Source organism: Danio rerio, chromosome 21 (assembly GCF_052040795.2).
Source record: "Danio rerio strain M-AB ecotype USA chromosome 21, GRCz13ab, whole genome shotgun sequence".
NCBI lineage: Eukaryota > Metazoa > Chordata > Actinopteri > Cypriniformes > Danionidae > Danio > Danio rerio.
In genome coordinates this window covers 48,563,799-48,589,545 of record NC_141041.1, presented here as the reverse complement: position 1 = coordinate 48,589,545, position 25,747 = coordinate 48,563,799, and the positions used below count along the sequence as shown (strand labels likewise).

The 25,747-nt window shown below is 38.2% G+C and overlaps 1 protein-coding gene across 2 annotated transcripts in view; it reads right to left on the bottom strand.

The window, feature by feature from the left end:
• Nucleotides 1-25,747, bottom strand: part of shroom1 (shroom family member 1) — a 65,677-nt gene that overhangs the window by 28,811 nt on the left and 11,119 nt on the right. For both annotated transcript variants that reach the window (XR_015520660.1, XM_087301871.1), the window contains exons 2-3: nucleotides 443-2,889; nucleotides 86-138 (exon numbers count right to left, since the gene is read on the bottom strand). Coding sequence is in view for 1 of the 2 variants with exons in the window: in XM_087301871.1 (XP_087157997.1) it covers nucleotides 86-138; nucleotides 443-2,833 (2,444 nt within the window). In the remaining variant the exon portion in view is untranslated. The remainder of the gene's footprint in view (nucleotides 1-85; nucleotides 139-442; nucleotides 2,890-25,747) is intronic.

Sequence of the window (25,747 nt, the reverse complement as noted above, 5' to 3'; positions counted from 1 at the left end):
GGCCCTCTAGGACAGAGTTTGTACATCCCTGAACTAAGCAGTATCCTAGTTTTGCCATCTATTAAAAAAAATTAAAATCAGTTACCTTGACATAGCCTTGTTATTTATGGTCGAGAGCTCATCCGGATGCTTTTGAATCTGCGGATAGATGCAAAATACAGCAATATAACAAACAAAATACTAGATGCTAATGGGGGCTAATAATATTGACCTTAAAATGTCTTTAAAATGTTTGTATTCTAGCTGAAAAAACAAACTAACAAAACTTTCTCCAGAAGAAAAAAAATTGTATAGGAGATACTGTGGAAAGAAGTTCCTTGCTCTGTTAAACATCATTTTTTAAATAGGGCTACTAATTTTACTACAACTGTATAACAAACAATAATGCTTAGCAAGGAATGCTAGGAACTTAACTAAAATTAAAGCACTGTTATAAAGATACCTGGAAAGCATGGGGAATCGAGGTGCTGCGAGACCGTGGGAGCTTTGGTTGTTCAGGCTGGTCCAAGAGACTCTCCACGGAGGCAGATTTCCCTGTGGCAGGAGTCTCCTCTCTCCAGCTGGATTGCCTTGAATGAATGCTGGACTGATCAGTGATGAACTGGCTGTATTTAACAGAACTGGACACAGAGTCAAGAATCTGACCTGCAGAAAGAGGTCTTTGGAGCTTCTTGGAGCCAGAATTGTGTTGGGCAATCTTTTCAGACTGTCCCTCTACAGTGTAATCCCAGTGGGTGGGCTCTTGTGGAATTGGATGCTGAGGTTCAGCAACCTTTTGACCAGTTTTACGCTCCATGTATGCTACTAAAGCTTTATGCTGAAGGTGCTTCAGAGATGATTTTGAAAAGTTAGAAGCAGACATAGCACGGCCTCGTGTTTCAAACATCTTCCGCCGTGAAGCCACCAAACCGTGATCAGCCTCTGAGAGAAGACCTTCAGATTCATTTCCAAGAGAGCGGCAGGTCGTATGAGATGGTCCATCTGCAAGCTGGTGTAGCTTCTCTGGCTCAGAGTGGGAGAGTTTTTTCTGATCTGCTGTCAAACGTTTCCTGCTCCCCACCCGAGGTACCTGCGGTTGAGCAATATTCTGTGGCTTCTTGGGTTTTACGGTTTCCTTTTCAATCTCCTGTCCAGTGTTCTCCTGGTCTGTATCTTGAGGCTTTTGTGGGGTGGGGTGGATGTCCAAGTTGGGTCGTAGATCTAGTGTTGAAGGGGTTGAAGGTACGACAGAAAGTTTTTTGTCTGTCCACTGCTTAACTCTGTGGGAAAGAGAAAGTTGCAAGTCTCTTCTTTTAAATGAGGTCTCCCTTAAAACCTTGGACTGGACATCTTTCAGTTTCTCCTTGTAATATTTTTTGTAGGAGTCATCTAGTGTTGCGCATTGGTAGAAAAACTCATTTGGTTGCTCTTCTTTAGACTTTTCACTGCTGGGAGAGGTTTGCCCATCATAGACGGCTTTCGGTTCATCTTTAACACATTCTGGATTCTTGAGCTCTACACCAGTATCATTATTGTTTTTGAACTGTTTGTCTGCATGGGATGCCCTGTTCGCTCCTGTGAGGTGATACAAAAGCGGAGTCGTCTCTTTGCTGATCTTGTCACTTGGAATATCCAATTGAGGCCACCTCGAAACTCTTGCCAATCTTTCTTCAATCTTAGGATGGTCTTCCTTAATTAGAGCAGGGGTCATTATTACACCAGCTGAACTGTCCTCAGGACCACAGTAGAAGATAGGATGGCTAGTGGAGTGATGCCTGCCAGTTTCTCTACTCATGGCTTTCTGGTCCTCTACACTTTCATAAGTCTGCTCTGGCCTAAAAAACGCCTTGTCATTAAGATGCTCCACATCTTCATTTTGAATGCAAAATTTGTGTTCCTCTTGGAAAAAGAGTTTACCACTCGGACCATCCGGACAGCTCTGCCTTCTCCGCAGAGCCTTATAAGACCACTCGGTGGAGGTTTCCAAATCTGCACCATCATCTTGCTCGATGCTTGGCTCTGAAGACTTGAAGACGCCAGTAACAAAGTAAAACTGTCCTTTGTGCTGAATGCTCCCACTGATCATGTTTTGTGGCATATTGCAAGAGCTTTGATGCTCAGAAACTGGTGCACAATAAGCTGAATGTGACCGTTTCCGTTGGGTTTCCGAATGGCCATTCCTGGAGCGCTGCAAGGGATCTGGTTGACAGGTTTGCAGGGATGATCTGTTTAAAATTCCTGTATGGTTCGGTGCATCAAGCATCTTGTCCCCATGATCAAGGTGATCATTAAGCTGTGAAAGTGTGTCAGCCTGGACACTATAAACCTCTGGACTACTCGCCTGCTGTAAAGTAGAAATGTCAGCATGCTGTCCTTCTGGACTTTGACGTGTCCTTAAGTTTTCAAGATTTCTGGTTGCTACAAAACTGTTCAGACGAGCAGGTGGTGGTGGAGGTGGTGGTGGTAAAGGATGTGGTGGATCTTCAATTTTAGGGAAGCCACTGCTGCACCAATGAGGTTTGGAAACAATCTCCATTGAACGGTACAGCTGGTCCATACTCTTGGAATCTGAGTCAAGAGCGGTTGGGCTATATTTAGCTTTTACATGCTTCAGATCATTGTAGTGCAAGCTTTGTGACTGGAGTTCATCCAGTAGAAAAGGAGAAGGATAATCAGGGACTGTGGAGCCACCCGAAAACGAGCTATAGGCAGAGTCTCCTTTGCTATGGTGGTGGTGGGTATACTGATCAATACTGCTGCTGGACTTGGCCGGAGACAGTCGACTGACCGGAAGACTCAGCGGGTGTAGGTCAAGGTTACTCATCCTCTCAAAGTGAAAATTATAGGAATCCATTTGGATTACGGTGTAGAGATATGGACTGAGGTGGATCCACAGGAATCTGGTGGAACCTGGAAGAATCAGATGAAAAACACTTTTAGAATTGGACTTTTGAAGAAAAAAACAAAACAAACAAAAGTCCTGCTGGACACAAGAAACACCTTTCTGCATTATGTCTCTGTTTTGGAATAGGAATCTATAGCATTGCTAAAGATATCAGGAGTGCTAAACCCGGTTCCTGGAGACCTACCTTCCTGCAGAGTTCAGCTCCAAACACATCTGAACCAATTAATTGCACAACACAACACAATGTGTACGTACATATTGTGTACGTACATATTAGTTAATGACACCTAATATAAAGTGGTACAGCAAACCGTTTACCTCTTATATGTAAAGCCACCAAGTTAAAACAGGGTCCTTACACCTTTCCCAAAGTCATTAAGCACTTGTAATGACTTTTCTAGCACTTTTGTGTAGTAAATTATAACATGTATATACTGTAAATCAGGTATGTTCAACCCTGTTCCTGGAAATCTATCTTCCTGCAGACTTCAGCTCCAACCCAGATCAAACACATCTGAACCAATTAATTAGTACCTGAACAGCCTTTGATAATTACAGGCAGGTGTGTTTGATATGGGTTGCAACTGAAATCTGCATGAAGGTGGCTCTCCAGGAACAGGGTTGGTCATCCCTGCTGTAGATGTACAACATCAACAGACTACTTGTGAGCTTTGCAATGATAAAGTACCGTAGTCAACATATGTAATGGATCAAAACCTTTTAATCAAAGTTGTCCTAAAGTTACACTACCTGACAAAAGTCTTACCATCTCAAATAACTTATTAATAAAGTCATCTGGAATGGCAAAGAAAACATTCTTGCAAGGACTCCCAGAGTTCATCAAGAATCTTTGGATTCATCTTCAATGCCTCCTCCACCTTATCCCAGACATGTTTAGTAATGTTCATGTCTGGTGACTGGGCTGGCCAATCCTGGAGCACATTAAGTGCTATCCTTCTGAAGAATTTGCCCTCTCTTGTGGACTGCTGATGTTGATATCCACTCTGCAGATCTCTCGCTTTCTCCCATACTGAATGTAACCCCAAACCATGATTTTTTCTTCACCAAACTTGACTGATTTCTGTGAGAATCTTGGGTCTATGCTGGTTCCAGTAGGTCTTCTGCAGTATTTGTGATGATTGGGATGCAGATCAACAGATGATTCATCAGAAAAATCCACCATCTTACACTTTTCCAAATTATCTAGAAGTCAAGTTATTATTTGTTGCTTTTACAACTGGGATCGATGACAAGACTTTTGTCAGGTAGTGTATTAAACAACACCAATTCTTGACTTATGACAATTTTGAAAAATGTTTTTGATCCACATCAAATGTTGACTACTGTATTAGTTGGATATAGATTGGCGTTAGTCAATAAATCACTTACAATAAGTGACATGAAAATCCAAAATGACCAAAATGCAGTTTGCGCCATGTACTCCATGTATTTTGTAAGGTTATTTTGCAAATACAAAATAAAAGACAACATAATCAGCAACACTTGGGTGCATGAAGCGTCCACAATTTCATACTTCCTTTTTTCACCAAAATAAATGCATCATCTAGACCAGGGGTGCACAGACTCGGTCCTGGAGGGCCGGTATCCTGCAAACTTCAGTTCCAACACCAATAAGACACACCTGGGTTAGCTAATAAAGCTCTTTCTAGGCTTTCTAGAAACATCTGTAGAGGTGTGTTGAGGCAAGCTGGAGCCAAAATCTGCAGGACACCGGTTTTCCAGGACCGAGTTTGGACACTTGACATTTGAAGTGCACTATTTTTTACGTTTAGTGACTTTCAATGTGAACATGCTGGCACAATTGACACAACAAAAATGGCATAAACTGGTGAACAAGGGTACATGTGGTGAGGCGAACCCATCACCTTACAGATGCACATGAATTACAACTTCCTTTCCTGCAAAAATAGCTTGGGCACAGTTCAAGTGTACAGTGCATGGTACAATGCAGCACTCTGAACGTTCCCCAAGATAATTACTAAGCAATCTGATTTAGCCTTCATGTGCAAAATTCTTTTCATACCAAGCTCTTTCCCTGAGCCCTATTTACCAGCTCAGTGTCAGGATGACTTAGACTGCTAAGATCTTTAATGGAAGCTTGAAGGCTTCTAAGTGGGAAGCTGATGATGCTAGTGTGTAATAAGCATGCTTTAACGGCATACTTGGATGCTACCATTGAAGTAATGTGTGCTTAGATTGATATATAGACATAAAAAAAAGAGATAAGCAATCAATGGCAAGAGACTTAATGAGAATAGTGAGGAACAAGATGAGGGAGCCATCAAAAATGTCAGGAATGCAATTTTTACACTGGTGAAACATTTTTGCTAGCAAGCATGTGAGAACTCTTAGATGGATTATGGACTTTGGAGAATTTCAGCGAATTTTATTAAAGATACGTACATGAACACTACTTGACAAAAGTCTTGTCGCCTATCCAAGTTTTAGGAACAACAAATAATAGCTTGACTTCTGGTCAGATGTGGCTTATATGAGAGGCAAAGGCCTCTAGATTACACTTATTAAACCAAAATAAAAGATGATCGAGCCTTGATTTTGACGGATTTCATTAGGACAGTAAGGTCTGACTCTGCTTAGACTAAAGTCTCATCACTGAACAGAAATAATGTCCAGTATAGAGTATAAAGTCCTGCTGCAGTGGAGACAGAATGAATATTGTGTCTGACTCCATCATGAGCTTGGAGGACTGCATCCATACATCTCTGACATGACTCAAATCACTGATTAATAAAGTCATCTGGAATGGCGAAGAAAGCCGTGCAGGACTCCCAGAGTTCATCAAGATTGCTTAGATTGATCTTCAATGCCTCCTCCTTCATCTTCCCCCAGACATGCTCAATAATGTTCATGTCTGGTGACTGGGCTGGCCAATCCTGGAGCATCTTGACTTTCTTTGCTTTCAGGAGCTTTGTGTGGAGGCTGAAGTATGAGCAGGAGCGCTATCCTGCTGGAGAATTGTCCCTCTCCTGTGGTTTGTAATGTAATGGGCAGCACATATGTCTTGATACCTCAGGCTGCTGATGTTGCCTGATCTCTGTAGATCTCTCCCACGCCCCCATACTATGCAGATCAACAGATGATTCATCTGAAAAATCCACCTTCTGACACTTTTCAACTGATCAACCAGGAGTCAAGTTATTATTTGTTGCTTTTAAAACTGGGATTGACGACAAGACTTTTGTGAGGTAGTGTCTTGGTACATAAATTGTGGTGTCACCTTAAAAACTGAAAAAAAAAAACACTACCTTTGTTTGACTGACAATGCAAACATTTTAATTACTTTTTTAGCAACGTTCAGGTGCAGGAAAGGAGACAATAATATGGGCTCGAGTACAGAGAAACACTCAAGTGGAAGGAAGCGTGATGCAGGCTCGTGCTGAAATGTGCAAGTTACAGAAAACAATAGAGGTCGTCACCAAGACTGTATGTTCTCATTAGCGCATATGAGAGTCAGTGGATGCCGCTACAGTAGGTTTCATCAGTAGCAAACAGTTTACATCTCTTTAATGTGTAAAGTCACCAAGTAAAAACTGGGTTTTTGCCCCTTTTCCAAAGTCAAATATATTTTTACAAGTGTAGCACATTACATGTTTACACACATATAGTTCATCACAAATCGTTCACTCATTCAGTCTCCTTCGGCTTAGTCTCTTATTTATCAGGGGTCGCCACGGCGGAATGAACCAACTATTCCAGCCGCAAACCACAAATCAGATGCTATTTGTTATATTTTACTACATTAATACAAAGCTGTCTGGAAAATTCAATTTTGATTGGTCAGTCGCAACACTACAAGACATGTTATTTCTAGATAACTACCGCTTAATAACACAGGCTCTCCGTGAACCTCGAATCACCGTGACCATCAGTGAATACGTTCACATCCATACAGTTACATACACATTCATACGTATATGATATGTAACTGTTTGGCATCGTCTTGTGAATAAATAATACGTAGTTTAGACTATACTCCATCAGCTGTTTTAGTTTCTGTCAGCTTTGTGTTTTTGACTGTTTGGTGCAATCTTGTGACTGAATAATACGCAGGTTAGTGTATACTCCATCAGCTGTTTTAGTTTCTGTCAGCTTTGTGTTTTTGACTGTTTGGTGCAATCTTGTGACTGAATAATGCGCAGGTTAGTGTATACTCCATCAGCTGTTTTAGTTCCTGCTAGCTTTGCGTTAAACTAAAGTTAACAGTTAAACTATTACAGCTCAGTACAATGTTTTTGTGTCTAATTGTTATGTTTTGTGAAAAGTAGCCATGTAATAAGCAGGATAAAGTACATCCAGGATGGTTGTTTTCGCAAAATAAAGCCCTTCAGTCTTATACAACAGAACTCCACTTTGTGTCGGGCTGCCGATAAACCAGTCAGGCTTTACTCTGCGATAACAACCGCCTTAATGTACTTTATCTCTATCGTATAGATACAATTTCGGAGTCCCAAGCCCAGGATTGATTTACTGCCATATTAATTGTGTCATATTTCATCTAAAATGTATAATTATTTTAATTTCATGCATTGTTCATTTATGAAGCTGAAGGCAGTTCCAGATACAACCCCGCATTTGCGTACCTATTTGTCTTTGTTTTAATAAATTGGGATTTTTTACTTTAGTCAACGCCATTTCTGGTCTTCTGTAAGAGTATGATTGCTGTGTTTTTGTACTGTAAGGTGGAAGATCGGCCTGCGAACTCTAGGCAAGTGTGAAACCCTTCTGGCATTAAACTGCAAACTATCTTCAGTAAATGTTCTTCATTTTTATTGAGTCTTCTCTTGACTCACCAGGGGCCTCATGTATCAACACTGCGTACGCACAAAAACTTTGCGTATGCCAGGTTTCACGCTCGCGTTTGGATTTACTAACGATGAACTGAACGTAGGAACGTGCGCAGCTCTACGCCAGCTTTATGGCTGGCGTATGCACATTTTTTGTGCGTCTGTTTTATTTCCATTGGCGACTCCTAGAGGCAATTATGTTAAATTGCACTCAACAAAGTGTCTGAGCCTTGCAATGGCAGCTGTACGAGACGGGTTCATATAGTAGGTATGTAAGATTTCCATACCATACAGTTGACCAGCAAAACATTAAAGTGCAATTTGCAGCGGTCGCCTGTTTTCCCAATGTAATCTGAGCCATCTACCGCACGCACATTGCTAAAAAGACACTATCTGAAGATGAATTTGCATGCGTGAATCAGAAACATTTCCATTCAATAAATGTGCAAATAAAATATGATGCACAAACTTATTGATGATTCCTACTTGTCTTTCTCGTGATAAATAGTAGGAAAAATCTGACATGTAGCAGGGGAAAAAAGAAGAAAGAGTTCATCAGATGCTGGATTCGAACAGAGTTCATGCTCGAACGTGTCAAAACATGTTGACATGCGTTTTACGAGCTGCGCCACAGAGACTGTTAAGGGTACTGCAACATTTCACACCTTTAAACCACACTATTTCTTTTTGAATTCACTCAGTGCGATGTTCAGACCCAACTGTGTTAACCGCATCAGCTAAACTCTACCACTCAATTTTTTTCTTTTGTTGTTAATTCCGGAGGACAAACTTGCAAATAACATGTTTTTTCTCCGGTCTACCACCGAAAGCAGCACCTCCAATTCACATTCTGTTCAAAGTTTCTCTTCTTGCTTGCTTTTGCGTTGCTTTTTCGTTGGGTTTTCCCAAAGTAGAGTCATTTGCATATTCATACGGGGGAGGAGGCAGGGAGGGGTTTTGTGCTCGTGCATGTTGCGCTCAGTTTCACGTTCATTCGGATGTACAAAAGAAAATGCTTAGGATTCAGCGTACGCAGTGTTTCATACATCTGATTTTTTTTCTACATACACAAATTTACAGCTTTGTGCGTACGCAATGTTTTAGTATAATTTCCACGCAAGTCTTCGTACATGAGGCCCCTGGTGTTTTGATTTAAACTGTTAATCTCCAATTCCCAAGACAGCTATAGTGCATTTTGGGTTCCCTCACCTATTCTCTGCTTAATCAAATGGCGCAGACTGAAGGGTTTACATTTTATGCAAAAGCAAAAAGTTCAATTTCTAAATTAAAGATCATTTTATTTAATTAGCTTATTATTATTTGCTATTTAACATAATACAATTATTATGGAGGCAATAAAATTACATTTATAAGAAGAACTTTATCAAACCCATTCAAACAGATTGAAATTCAAGCATTTACAAGTACTCCCAGCACCTTGTTAAAAAGATGTATACATCTTATTAGCTACTTTATTATGCTAACTACATTACAAGAGAACGTTGCTTCTCTCACCAGAGTAAGAGTTCAGAAATCTCAAGAGGGACCAGGACAGAAAGCGTTTAAACTTCTCTGCAGGCACACATCCTGGAAAACATTCTCCTCAGGAGTTCACTTTGATTGGCTGTTTTTTCTGCGCAGCAAATCTGTCCTCAGACAAACGCCGGCAGGATGGGCCTCCTGCCGCTGACGTCGGGCCTGCTAGTGCACAATGGGTGCAGCAGAGGGAATATTTCACCGCTGATAATGGCGTCTGAGCAGTGAAAAAAAAAGCCTCGCATTCCCGGCCAGCTTCAGAATAAAGAGAGCCTTGGTGCCATTTATTCCCAGAGTACTCTGCACAGAGAGAGCTGCCAAGCAGGGTTTTTTTTCCCTGTTCCTCCAGTAAGGATGGGTCGACGCTCCTCTTCACTACTGTAAAGGCTTCATCATCCAGATCTATCTCCCATTGAAAATCACTTGAGTTGGCAGAACAAGCTTGGAGATGTCAAGAGAAATGTCGAGTTCTTATTTGAAAGAACGATCACAAATGAGATTTGTTTACTTCGCCAGGGTTTCTTTCGACAACAGTGGAATTAAAAAGAGAACGAATTGAGATTTCTACAGAAGACAGTCGCAAACTGTGCTCAGGCCCTGAAATCTTAATCACAATTATTCACAATCACAATCCTTTAAAATGATGATGAGTACGCCAATTTTACACTGGACTCAAATAATTATTGCTGCTTCTTCAAACAAGTTATTTAAAAAAAGCTGAATCAACACACTGCTTGAGTTTTTTTTTTGGGGGGGGGTGGGCAACCTAATTGATTTATGTTCACTATGGTTGGGCGATGTCGACTAATTTGGCATTGTACGATGTCTAATGTCAAACATTGTGAGGGACGATGGCATCGTCATCATGTGAAAATGTGGGGGGGAGGTTTGATAGAGTGCACGCGACGTGTCTGAAGAGCGAGGAGGGATCTGGGGGTGAGAAGGGTGCGCGACTTATTTGAGGACCGTGAGGGAGACGCGCGATTTCCGGGAGATTATCACTCGTTTGCAGGCATTATGAGTCCCGCAAATGCATAGAGACTCCAGGAACTTCCTGAAGACTTGGGATGTCTGAATATCACGTTTAACAACTATAGTGAGACGCGATCCAGTGGTACATCCTTGATAAACTGTCCAATGTGCACTGCTCTCTAAAGCTCAGGCCCTACTCACACTATGCTATCCGAACCGTGTCCAGGCCCGTTTTACCGGATTGTTTGAGAAGTGTGAGTGCACTGAATCGGGCTCAGGCATGGTTCACTTGGCCGGCCCTGGCCCGGTTGGAAGAGGTGGTCCTGAGTACGGTTTACTTGGGCTTGAAAACTGAAAGCGAGACGTGACTTTTATGGGACTGTTTCACATGGATTTATTAATCAATCTTACTGTTCAACGAACACAAACTGCCGTAGATTATTTATGATGCAAACCCCTCACTGCACGACAGCTGCACCTTCAGCAGACCTCCTCATTCCTGCAGCACGAGGGCTTTATGATTGTTTATGAGCGCCGAAAGTGGCGGATCTGTTCGGTGAAATATCTGACTGCGTGTCACCGCATCCCTAGGACTGTTTGGTGAAATATTTGTCTGCATGTCACTGCATAACAAACCACTGAAACGATATAACTAGAGAAATCTCCACTGTGCTGAGCGAGAGCGCTTACTGAACAGCGCAGCATCGATGACGCAAGCATGCCCAGGCCCGACTGTAATGTGAGTGCGGGCCGTCGGGGGAGACAGGAGGGGGGAAAAGCGTGCTTTGGCCTGGTCCGAGGCAACTGTACATAGTGTGAGTACAGCCTAAGCTCTAACCTAAGTGCTGTCTGACATTTTCTTCTAAAATGAGCATTTTTCTCATTCCTACCCAAAAGAGCCTAAAAAAATCTGCTCATTTCAGAAACACATTTCAGATGGCTTTTTTGCATCTGAACTCTTTAAATGCTCTTTCTGTGTGTTGCAAGAATTTAGTCCTGACAAAGCAAACAATCCACATGTCTGAAACGCCCAAAAACAAGCTAACACCTCAGTAGGCGTTCACACTCAGGGCTTCAAGTCTAATGTGTTTTTTTCTTTGTGAGGAATCCCGCCGCTCCCACCTGACAGTTCAACTACAAAATCCACTAAAGCCTTTGACAAACAAAAGGTGAGCTATTCTTAACCTCACTTTAACCATTCATCTGTCATCCGAGAACTCCAGACAAAACAAGGTAATGGTTACTGGTGATGACTGGCATGACAGATTAATAAAGGAGAAGGGCTTATTGAAACAATGAAGAGTAATTCCGGAAACACACATGGTATGATTTTTAGGGTTGTCATATTACCGTTCGTCTCACACTAATGATGTCTGGGATAATATTTAGTTGCTGACAGATCACACAATAGGGCTGTGCATCACAATTCTATTGTAATATTGGTGTCTAGTGATTATAATAAAACTAGAACTGAGATAAAGCAAATTTTCACTAAAGAAACAGTGTAATAAAAGATAAAAAGTTTACTCTATAATGTAGGGCTTCACGATTAATCGAAAAAAGACCACGATCTCGATTCGACCCTACACACCAGGGCTCAACAATAAGGACTGCCCGATGGCCCGGGGCCAGCGTGTGAGATGCTCGGGACAGTAGACAGGATCGTTACTGGCCCGATCGGGCCACTGCTGCCTTGTCACTAAAGTTTAATTTGCCTGTCACTATGTCAATTGTGTGCAAATACAGTTTTAGAATTGAGAAACAGTTTGTGTTTTCAAGCCTTCAAATGCTATCTTCTCAGTTCTTCTTATCTGATTGGATGTTGTGAGCACGTTATTAGTACAGGGAAGAGACAGCAACATGGCGGTAACATCAAATGATGATGCTAAAGGAAATCATTTGTTTCTAACGTCTTGGAAGCAGACATATACGAGCGTACACCATGACTAAAAAAATTAAGTGATGAACAGTTCGCCGTCAGTTTGGCCGGTCTTTAGCCATCTTTTGTTTGAAAACACTTTGAATTTTGCTCGTTGCACATTTATTAACATTTTTAAATATTTTAATTCTGGATTTACAAACATTTTGACACGTTTTTGTTTTATTTGTGGCTAAGAAATTGCTATTAACTTTTTTTTTGGTGGGGCCAGTGAAAATATTGGCAGGGCAAGTAAAAATCTGAACCACTGGTCTGATTGGGCCAGCAGAAAAATTCCTTAGCGTTGAACCATGCACACGATCCTATATCAGCTTTTTTTCTACGATTCAGCCAATTATATTTTCAAGGTCAGGAGAGAAGAAAAGGCGACCCCACAAGTCTTCACAGCAACATAGACACCTTCAAATGGCGTTAAAAGTGTCACATACTGTATTTATAAGGTATAATTCACCCAAAATGTCATTTCTGTCTTCATGTAATGAAGTATTCACAGTCGCGAAATCACACGTGAGCTGAAGCACTGCCTATTTACTGCCGAGAACGCGCGCGCGCACGCAAATGACGCCTACTTCAGTGAACATAACCTGCATATGCTGTGAATAACAGGTAATGAAGTTGTAAATAACGTTCAGTTCGTTGCACAGAGCGATCGTCTGAGAGCCGTGCGGGAGGTTTGATTTGCATGTGTGCGTTTTTCTCACAGTGACAGCAGCCATGAGCCGCACTCTGAAGTGAAAGTGAAACCGGTGCGCACATTTAAATGAGCATATCGCATTTTAGAGTTATGATTACAAGCGTTTGATGTTTTTGTCTTTCATAGCGAACACAAAGTGTTGTGCATGAAAATAAATATTCACTGTGTCAGTATAACAACCCCTAGCCTATATTTAATGGAAATACAACGGTCTAATACTGTTGATAGATGACAAGCACATGTCCTAAACATAATAAATCAACTTTATAATTATAAAGTTATATTCTGATGTCATCATCTTACTGTGAATTAACAAACAGGACATGTTAAAAGATGGTTCAAGTCCACCATGATACAAAACTTAGCATTTTAAGCAACAATATCTTCAGTCAACTTTGTTTATTTATTTGAATCTCTTTGGCTCTTCTTCATCTTACAGACTGCTCTTTGGTTTAAAACTGTAAGTTATCTCTACAGTGGAAAAATCTAAACCACTTTTCTCTTTCTGAACTCTGTGAATTTCCTTTATGGCAGACTTATTAATTCCTGCCCTACATTTCTGATCGCATTGTAGCAGTGAACCGGGTTGTGGATGTTGTGACTTTTAGAAATCTTACTGCAGATCTGTGTCACGGTAACATGTTTGACCCAGTCTTGTCTGGACCGTTGTCTGGGATTATATATTCATTTGTTCTGTCCCAGACATTTAATGCAGAGGTATATGAAGCAGGATTATGAACATACTTGCAGCGGCATTCTTTAAAAGGACAATTCAGCAATGCAAAAGTCTATGGCAATACTCCAAAGAAGTCATTTGCAGGAGTAAAACCCTTCAGAAACGTGACGGACCAAACACTGATTGAACAAGGAATGCTTAAAGTCGTGCACAAAGAGCCATTTTATAGTCTTGAGTGAAAGTTCAGGGCCTAATTTATGGAGACATGCTGCCTTATACAAGATGAGAATAAAGGAGACAGTTCTCTCACATGAAAATGAAAGACATCCTAACAACAATTTAATGGTTCAAGGTTAACTATGGCAGTAAAAAGGCAAAAGACAAACCATATACAGCCGCTCCAAAAAAAAAAAAAGTTTAGAAAAATTAAGATATTCTACTTGTATCAGTGTTAATTTTGACAGCTAATTTTGATTTTAGTCTTGGTCTTGAACCAAGAACCAAGCGACAACCTTCCGCTCTTCCCCGGGAACCCAATACCGAAGTAACTAAAACTGCAATTCATCGACTCGCCTTTGGGGGCTGGCTCCAGGAAATCCAAATGTTTTCTGACTGCAATGGTAAATTGGCCAATTTAAGGCTGATAAAAACATGTTTCCATCGATGAAACCAATTTAAATTCCATCAATGAAACCAATTTAAATTCCAGCAATTTAACCAATTCCAGTTCCATCAATTAAACAAATTCCAGTTCCATCAATTAAACCAATTCCAGTTCCATCAATTAAACCAATCCCAGTTCCATCAATTAAACCAATTTCAATTCTATCAATTAAACCAAATCAAGTTCCATCAATTAAACCAATCCCAGTTCCACCAATTAAACCAATCCTAGTTCCATCAATTAAACCAATTCCAGTTCCATCAATTAAACCAGTACTAGTTCCACCAATTAAACCAATCCCAGTTCCATCAATATAACCAATTCCAGTTCCATCAATTAAACCAATTCCAGTTCCATCTATTAAACCCATTTCAATTCCATCAATTTAACCAAATTAAGTTCCATCAATTAAACCAATCCCAGTTCCACCAATTAAACCAATCCCAGTTCCATCAATTAAAGAAATTACAGTTCCATCAATTAAACCCATTTCAATTCCATCAATTAAACCAGTACCAGTTCCATCAATTAAACCAATTCCAGTTCCATCAATTAAACCCATTTCAATTCCATCAATTAAACCAAATCAAGTTCCATCAATTAAACCAATCCCAGTTCCACCAGTTAAACCAATCCCAGTTCCATCAATTAAACCAATTCCAGTTCCGTCAATTAAACCCATTTCAATTCCAGCAATTAAACCAAATCAAGTTCCATAAATTAAACCAGTACTAGTTCCACCAATTAAACCAATCCCAGTTCCATCAATTAAACCAATTTCAGTTCCATCAATTAAACCAATCCCAGTTCCATCAATTAAACCAGTTCCAGTTTTCTCAATTAAACCAGTTTCAATTCCAACAATTAAACAAATTCCAATTTCATTAATCAATTAACAAATAAAAAAGCACTTCAAACAACACTAATTGTTTCAACCACTGCCTAAATAAACCTGAAACATTTTCTGACTTTCAAACAATCTGTTTTAGATGTCAAGAGTTCCTGTATGAAAGATAATAATTACTTTGATGTAGTTTTAAAAGTTGCATTTTAAAAGATGTTCACATTTTTCAGATGCGAGAGAGAAGCACACAAGGTTAAGTATAACTGAACTTTAACCAGGGGAATGTTTTTGCCAAACTACGACACACATTCTTAACATTTCATCTCTTGGGTAACAGGAACAGGTGAATGAACAAGAGTAACAAAACACACTGAAGGAACATGCAGGGCCATGACTGTGGAAATGACCCATTTTTAGCATCTGATTCTCTTTATGAGGGCAACACGATGGCACAGTGGGTAGTAAAATCACCTCACAGTAAGAAGGTCACTGGTTTGAGCCTCGGCTTGATCATTTAGCGTTTCTGTGTGCAGTTGGAGCATGTTCTCCACGTGTTGCCGTGGGTTTCCTCCAGGTGCTCTGGTTTCCCCCACAGTCCAAACACATGCGCTATTGGAGACTTGGATAGCTAAATTGTCCATAGTGTTTGTGAATGAGAGTGTTAGGGTGTTTCCCAGTGATTAGTTGCAGTTGTAAAGGCATTCGCTCTGTAAAACCTAAAGATGGTTGTGTGAAAAATCCCAGTAGATGAGCAGTTTCTGAACTACTCAGTCCAGCCCGTCTGGCATTAACAACTATGCCACCTTTAAAATAACCTAAATCACCTTGCTTTCCCAATCTGATGCTCGCTTTGAACAGCAGCAGATCATCCTGACCTAGGCTGTTTCTCAATATGCCTTCTTCAGCTGTCTTGCGTTCTCGTGATACGTCATCATCAGCTGCCTAAGTTCAGTTCCAATACTCAAGACCGCAAGTACGGAGGACTCGTAAAACCTTCCGGATGTGATCTTGATATGGAGGACGCACTGATGCAGACTTGAGCACCGAACTCGCTCTGGAAGTCCCAGAAGTCATTGCGACTGGAGATGGGAAGCGCAGCATTTTATTTAGATTTATTATTAAAGTTCAGAGATATCATTTATTTACCTCAGGAGTTTCCCTAAATGAAACGGTGAGAGTAAACATTAACATGAATATCTTAATAAAGGAATAAACACATTAAGGGTGTTTGTTTGCTGAAATTCGTATTAAAATCTGTTTTATTTATATTGTGCAGAGTATATTTATAATGCTTTTATGCAAAGTATATATTTTGAAGAGGGGAAAACAATAAATCATTGTATGAATGCTGTAATGTTTAAATAATTTACTATTTAAAACGCGTGAAGGTCACATGACCATCAGGAAGAACGTAGCATCCCATTTTTTAAAGGACGCGTTCTCTGCCCTCGCGGTCTCCTGAGTTCCTTCTTCCGAGGACACCTGGCAAGACCGGTCTCCACAAGAACTCAAGTCCGTTCTCTGCGTTCTTGGAATTGAGAAACAGCCCTTGTCTACATGCCTAAAAGCATTGAGTTGCCTTGTGATTGGCTAATTACAATTTTGCATTAACGGGCAGCTGGACAGGTGTACCTAATAAAGTGAGTGTATTAGCTGACTGAATTTACAAAAACACTATATTATGAGATATGCATTTATATATATATATATATATATACACACAGTGGGTATAGAAAAGAATCACCCCCCCTAAAAATTGTTGCATTTTGTTGCATTGTAGCCTGAATTGAAGACAGACACAGTTTTTGTTTAATCTAACTGTATTTACTTAGTGCAACTTATAACACCCAACCAGAAGATCACCAAAATGTCAGAAAAAAACTTACATATAAAAAACAAAATTAATTGGTTGGACAAAGGATCACCCCCTTGTTTCAGCGTTTGGTCGAATAACCTTTTGCTTTAAATACAGCCTTTAATCTGTTGGGATACGTTTCTACTAACTTTGCACATTTAGACTTTGCAATATTAGCCCACCCCTCTTTGCACAACTGTTCAAGTTCAGTTAAATTTGATGGTGTCCATTTGTGGACAGCAGTATTCAAGTCATTCCACAGATTTTCAATGGGGTTTAAGTCTGGACTCTGACTTGGCCATGCCAGGACATTCACCTTTTTGTATCCATCTCCTAACTTGTGCTTTATCCCAGAGATCTTTAGATAATGCCTTGCCACCCATAGTTGATGGTTTGCTTCAGTTGCACTACCTGGGGTTGAAATGTTACACTAAAGCTATTTTTATGCTGAGCTGATCAAATTGACCACCAATGAAAATGAAATTGTGTTGTTTGTCGTTAAGAATATGATTAGCTACACCTGATTGAGTTTACAAGTAAATTTTAGGAGGGGGGGTGATCCTTTTCACAAAGGGGGTGTTTCTATGCTTGTTTCTATGCTTGTTAATTGTTTTCTGACATGTTGGTGTAATATCTTTTACATGGATGTTATACATTACACCTAGATAAAAAAAAAACTGTATCTGTCTTCATTTCAGGCTACAATGCAACAAAATGTAAATATTTTGAAGGGGGGTGATTCTTTTCTATACCCACTGTGTGTATGTATGTATATATATATATATATATATATATATATATATATATATATATATATATATATATATATATATATATATATATATTGATATCAGGATATGGGATGACTCATATTGTGATACGTTATTTTTGTTCTTCCTAATATATTAGGCGCTCTGCCTTTGGCTTGCCACGTAACGCAAGTGTATTAAACTCATTTGACTACACAGAAATGTTCTGTTTACAGCACATAAGGAACAAAGTTTCATTTTATTCCCCCTTACATAATGTGCATAAGCCTCATAAAAGAGCACAGAGAAATACTGTGAGTCACATAATAGCAGTGTCAAATATCTAGCAAAACCACAAAACCTGAAAAGCATTTCAAGATCGCTTGAAAACCTGCAAGACAAACACTTTGCATTTTTTTCTCTATTTGTGGCTCAGTAGGAAAATGAGCAGGAAAACAGATATGTAATCCTAGCCGGCAGTGGAAATTGCTGAAATTCTCACATTACATGCGCTGAGAGGCCAAGCCAGGTAGAGGAGCTATCCGGTGACGGAGACGCATTTATCAAACAGCACAGCCACTAACCATTCAGCGTTTCTCAGAACGACTCACAATACAAACACCATCCGCAATACTTAAGACCTATTTATAAAAACCCGATCCATTTACCAAGCTGTTTACCTTCAGTCGGAATCTGCTTTTGCTCCTTAAATGCCTTGGATTTTTAGGTCATTTAATATTATAACACATTTTAAAATATATATATTGTGCAGCTCCAGTGCATGGTCAATGTTTTCGCTTCACTTCTCGTGATCATTGTTGTCTATGGAGGACGAGAGAGCTCCAGGATTGTATCTAAAATATCTTATTTTGTGTTCTGAAATTAAACAAAGGTGTCAGGGGTTTGAAAAGACATGAAGATTATCAATGCATGTATCTACTGTATGTATTTTATAGGGCATAGATATTTTTTATCTACATTAATCTCACTGTAATCTTGAAATTAATCTACATTAAAATGGCTTTTTTAAATACTGCCGAAGACATTCAGAATATGTGTGCTACCCAAATAATGACCAAAAGTAAAAACGGGTTTTTCAAGCGAGGTGGCGCATTAGACCAGGGGTTTATCTCCTGTTTCCAAAATGCATCAGAAACTGCTTGACAAACTGTTCTACTGTGGTAATTGGTGATGAAAATAAATGATGTTCAGTGAGATGTGCTTGTGTTTATGAATCAGTTTACTCAGTTAAACATGAATGTTGAACTGTAGCTCTACATAAGCAAATTCATAACTGAACTAAACAGAAAAGGAGTTAAGACATGTAGAGTATGCAGATATTAGTGGCATTATTAAAGTAAACACCGCCATCAAACTATTACCGTCATGTAGAACTTTTTGCCATATTTGGCGACAAGATCCACACGGCTGTCATCCCCACCGGTTTAACTTTCTTTCACCGTCAATTATTTTAAAAAGCACTTGCTCCATTTTATTTGTAAATGTTTTCCTCGAACGTATAAACTCTACAGGTGCCTGATTGTTAGATGTGGAGCTACCATTAATCAGATTTACTCTAGTAAACTGCATCCATGTTAGCATGTCACGTTTGATGAGGTAATTTCACAGTAGGAATACACACAGGTTTGAAGACTCGCTCTCGCCCCCTATAATGCAATTCAGCCAGGTATACATCCGTGGTAAAATAGACCCAGCTCCAACTATGAGAATAGATTAACGGCAAAAAAATTTTACCTCCCAATAAGAGTCTCCCGTTAAAAAAGCACGTTAGTGCCGATAACGCCCCACCACTAATGTATTTATCTTTAAGGATTACTATAATTTAGGTGGCACAGTGGCTTAGTTCTTAGGATTTTCACCTCACATCAAGAAGGTCGCTGGTTCGAGTCCCAGCTGGGCCAGTTGGAGTTTCTGTATGGAGTTTGCATGTTCTCCCCAAGTTGACGTGGGTTTCCTTCGGGTGCTCCGGTTTCCCCTGCATCCAAACACATGCGCTATAGGTGAATTGGATGAGCTAAATTAGATGTAGTGTATAAGTGTGTGTTTGTGAATGAGTGTGTATTGGTGTTTAATGTGTATTTTCTTTTAAAGCCTACACTGTAAATAAAAAAACCCACAAAATTCCTTTAAGTTGTCCCAAAACTAATAGATCAAGTTAAAACTTAATTGCTTTTACAAATTTAAGTGGAGAATTAAACATTACAAAATTAATTGGTCCACAAACAAATCTCAAGAACTGTGTCGTTTCAGCTCATTTTAAATAAGCAGCAGAAATCTTTTGTTGTTGTTGTTGAGTGTATGAGTTTACTGTCTCTTTTACTGTCGCCAGGCCTTAATTAGGTTGTCAGGTGAAGACATAACTTTAATGCCCGACTGTTCAAACATTCCTTTCTGGATTCCTGGATTCAGTGACCTTGAAATTGCTGACAATCACGCAACAGAGCTCAGATGAAGTCATACAGCAAAGTCCACACTAAAAAAAAATGACGTTTACTGTTGCTTCTACTGATTAACTTAGTAAGTACTTAGTATCTTTGCACTGCTTATTAAAAAAATGCTCTGAAACAACACAATTCTTGGTTTTTATTGAGACAACAAATTTGTTATGTTCAATCAACTTAAATTTGCATTTAGAACTAATACGCTAAATTAATTCCTTCATGTTGCCGCAACACAAATCGATTGTGCGGAATCTTATACAATGCTGACAACCAGCAGCACACACTAACAATTTGCATTTGCATTTTTAAACTTAATAGTTTTATGTTCAATCAACTAAAAATATGTACTTAAAACTAATACGCTAACTTAATTTGTTTATGTTGTCCTAACAAATCGATGGTGTGGATCTTTTTTTACCGTGCACATTAACAGAGCCTGACAACCCACACACTTAACATTTGCTTGTTTTCCTCACAAATTTGCAAATGAAAACAGTCGAATCAGCTGAAGAGATATGCGGAGTAACTGTGCTGACACCAATGAGAAATCTTATCTCTCCAGATCAAGACCGTGAAGAACATTTCGCACTTGTTGACACTGTCACAGTTTGCCCAAAGCACACACAAGTTAAATTCATCCACAGTTTTCCTCTTGCTCTGCAAAAAAAAAAAAAAAACTAAATCTGTAAACTCTTCTAATTACACAGATCTTAAGATACAGTGATCACTATCTGGACCCAGGTCACTTTTCCAGTTTGATAAGGAAGTATTAAATGGAACCAGTATTTACTGACTTGCAAGTCCGTGAGAAATCAAAATTCACAATGTTTGTTTTGCTAGCGCACATTGTTGTTCTTTCGGCGAGCAATTAACCTGCGCAAGTTAATCCACTAAAACAAAATGTTTGTTCTGGTGATGACAGCACGGTAGCTCAGTGGTTAGAACTGCTGCCTCACAACAAGAAGGTCACTGGTTCAAGTCCCAGCTAGGTCAGTTGGCATTTCTGTGTGGAGTTTGCATGTTCTTCCTGTCTTGGCGTGAGTTTCCTCCAGGTGCTTCAGTTCCCCCCAATTGGATAAGCAAAATTGCCTGTAGTGTATGTGTGTGAATGGGAGTGTATTGGTGTTTCCCAGGGATGGGTTGCAGCTGGAAGGGCATCTGTTACGTAAAACATGTGCTGGATAAGTTGGCGTTCATTCCACTGTGGCGACCCCAGATTAATAAAGGGACTAAGCCGGAAAGAAGATGAACGAATGTTGTATTGTAAGTATTGTAACATCACATAGTATATTATATCTTAAGTATGGTGATATCGTATAGTATGTTATATTTTAAGTACTGTAATATTGTATAGTATGTTGTATTGTAAGTATCAAAATATTGTATAGTATATTATATCGTAAGTATCATAATATCGCATAATATGTTATATGGTAAGAATTGTAATATTGTATAGTATGTTGTATTGTAAGTATCGTAATATTGTATAGTAAATTATATCGTAAGTATCATAATATCGTATAATATGTTATATGGTAAGAATTGTAATATTGTATAGTATGTTGTATTGTAAGTATCGTAATATCGTATAGTAAATTATATCATAAGTATCATAATATCGTATATTATGTTATATGGTAAGAATTGTAATATTGTATAGTATGTTGTATTGCAAGTATCATAATATCGTATAGTAAATTATATTGTAAATATCATAATATCATATAATATGTTATATGGCAAGAAACGTAATATTGTATATTATGTTGTATTGTAAGTATCGTAATATCATATAGTATATTATAGCGCAAATATCATAATATTGTATAATATGTTATATGGTAAGTATCGTAATATCATATAGTATGTTATATCGTAAGTATCGTAATATCGTATAGTATGTTGTATGGTATCACAATATCGTATAGTATGTTTTATTGCAAGTATTGTGATATTGTATAGTATGTTATATTGTAAGTATCGTAATATCATATAGTATATTATATCGTAAGTATCATAATATCGTATAATATGTTATATGGTAAGAATTTTAATATTGTATAGTATGTTGTATTGTAAGTATCGTAATATCACATAGTTTGTTATATGGTAAGTATTGTAATATCATATTGTATGTTATATCGTAAGTATTGTAATATCGTATATATGTTATTTGGTAAGTATCATAATAACATAGAGTATGTTTTATCGCAAGAATTGTGATATTGTATTGTATGTTATATCATATAGTATGTTATATCGTAAGTATCATAATATCGTATAGTATGTTATATGGTAAGTATAAAATCGTTTAGTATGTTATATCGTAAAAATTGTAATATCCTATAGTAATGTTGTATCACAAGTTATTTAATACTGTATGTTATATCATTAGTAATGTAATATGATATAATAAGTTATATCGTAAGTATAATTAATCGCAATACTCAACAACACTGCACATTTTTACAGTGTCTAGCAGCTCTATTCTGATTGGTGGATAAATGCATATAGATTTGCATTAAAGTATAGCTTTATTTCACTTGCAAGATCTCGTTACTCTTTCAAAATCTTGCAATCTCAAAACCTTTCAAAAGAAACAAAGCAAAAAGGTTTCTGCTTTTAGTACATTGTGCAAATGTACCCCTATACATATAATTACAGATAGTTCAACGCTCACAGCTGCTCCTTCTCCACTCACAGCACAATCAGGTGAAGATGAACCAATATAAGATAATAGCTGCTATTATAAGCCTAATATAGAAGAAATGTGATAAATTAAAGTACAGCAGATGACAAAGAACAGCTACTTTACAAAGGAAAAAAGACAGGGAGAAACAGTTAGAGATAGAGAAACTTTTAACTACTGAAACCCTTTTAATATACAGCATTTACTAGAAGAAAAAAATTCACAAAAATTTGTACAAAAAAACTAAATATTAATAAACTTAAACAAATCAAATTAAAAATTATTTCCACACTCACCCAGTATCTCTAACACTCCACTCTTATCATTTTAAATAAAATATACACGATTGTTTGTTTATAATATGCAAATTCAGTAGCAAGTTTTCATCTCTAAATTATAGCAATGATTTAAAAAAAAAAAAAAAAAAAACACGATTCAACAACTTCACCAGAATTTTTACACTGATGTGTTTTCAGAATTGCTAATTTAGCCTTAATCTACACACATTCGCTCCATTGGGCTCTCAGCTCTCACCTCCGCCCACACACTCGTCACCGCTACCAAGCTGACCAATCACAGAGCTAGTGCTATGCGTCATTTTGACATGTAGTTGCATTTTTTGAGAGGTGTGCGTCAGCCGCGGCGAGGGCTGCGCCGAACCATACGCACGCTTGACGCAAAAGTATAACCGTGCATTCCCATGGGGCTTCAGCGTCAACGCTTGAATCTGAAGTTAAGGCTGACACGATCATCATAGCAGCGTCAGCCAATAAAATTAGTTTGCAATCAGCTACTGTCTGAGCTGTGGTATTTGCATAAAGCAATCTAATTGGCTGACACGTCCGCTGACGCTTGAAAAGTTGAAAAATTCCCAACTTCTGCAGTGAGCAACGCCGACGGATCCACAATGCAGTTTGGCAACGCCTGACGTCACCCATTCAAAGTGAATGGGAAGCATTGACGCCCCGTGTGGATGAGGCGTAAATCGGCCTTAAGAGCCGGAACACACTAATTTTCATTGAGGATTACAAAAACGATTTTTTTTTTTTTTTGTGAAACAACTTCCACGGATTAATTATTCACATTAAAAATAACAACGTGAGCAAGCAAAATAAACATTGTACATTTTGATTTCACGTAGACTTTAAAAAAAATTAAAAATCATAAGCAGAAATGGAAAAAGTGTGCAGTTCTGCTTCTCACTGCTAATGAGTCAGACATCTTGGTGTTTGAGCCTGAAATGCACTGTAATTTCGGCTGAAATGCCAAGTTGGTCACATATCAGCATTTAGATTACTTCTTCACTACACATCAGAGAACTGCTGATGCAACAAAAATGAGGAAAGGTGGACATTCGGAAAATATGCAGAATCGCTTTTCAAAAAATACACAGTGAAGTTAATAACTAGTGCTGCTGGGCAAAAAATAAATCACAATTAAATTGCATCCAAAATAAAAGTTTTATTATTGACCCTCCTGAATTATTGGCCCCCTTTATTTTTCCTCAATTTCTGTTTAATGGAAAATCTTTTTGTTTTTTTTTACATTTCTAAATCTAATAGCTTTAATAAATCCTCTCTAATAACTAATATTTGACTAGATATTTTACAAGATACTAGTATTCAGTATAAAGTGACATTTAAAGGCTTAACTAGGTTAATTAGGGTTATCAGGCAAGTCATTGTATAACAGTGGTTTGCTCTGCAGACAATCGATAAAAAATATTGCTTAAAGGAGCTAATAATATTGAGCTTAAAAAGATTTTAAAACTTAAAAACTGCTTTAATTCTGACCGAAATAAAACAAATAAAACTTTCTCCAGAAGAAAAAATATTATAGGAAATACTGTGAAAATTTCCTGAATCTGTTTAACATCATTTAGGAAATATTTAAAAGAGAAAAAATTCAAAGGAGGGTGAATAAATTTGACTTCAACTGTGTACTCAATAGCGTTTCATTCAATGTGTGTGTAAAAAAAAAAAACACGAGGTTACACAAGTTGAACAAACAGCTTTCACTGAACCACCTGTGTTATTATGATGGTATAAATATGTGTTTAGTAGCAGCATAGCCCCGGGTCATTATTGTCATATGAAACTAAAACCGAGTTAAAACATTTCTGTAAAAACTAACACTTACTCACTCTCCTTTGGCTTATTCCTAGCTTTATCAGGAGTCACCACTGTGGAATGAACCACTAATTTAAAAACTAACATAAAAACTAAATGAATAAATGAAACAGTAGACGTAAAATCTTAAAGAAAAACAGGATTTACCTACAGTTAAAGTTAAATTATTAAAATTATTCGCCCTCCTGTGAATATTTCCCAAACAATTTTAAACAGAGTGAGGAATTTTTCACAGTATTTCCTATAATATTTTTTCTTCTGGAGAAAGTCTTATTTGTTTTTTATTTCGGCTAGAGTAAAAGCAGTTTATATTTTTTAAAACAATTCTAAGGTCAATATTATTAGCCCCCGTAAGCAATAGTTGTTTACGATTGTCTAAAGAACAAACGACTAAATTAAATGTATTTAATTTCATTTGTTTTGTTTTTATCATAACAACTCTCACTGGCAGAGCTGTGGAGCTCAAGCACACCAAATCAAAAGCAAATGAGAAGAAGGGGGCGGGGCATATCCGATACTAGAGAGCATTTGATTGGTCAGAAAATTTGATGGAAGTTCGAGGAGACTTGAAATAAAGAAATTGTTGATCAATTTAGGAGTGTTTAAATCAGTTTTATATCTCCTAAACGCAGATTTTGTCACTGTTTTGGAGCGCACTAGCTTATAAATATCCTTAACTGATACTCCTATTAACACCTTAACAGAAAACTTTATTTTAATTTCACCTTTAATTGTTTCTCGTAGGCCAAACCACCGGGTCATTAGAAAGTGGTGCTACATTTGTTGGACAAACAGAAGGAGATTCCGTGTAGACTGTTCATAATGAAC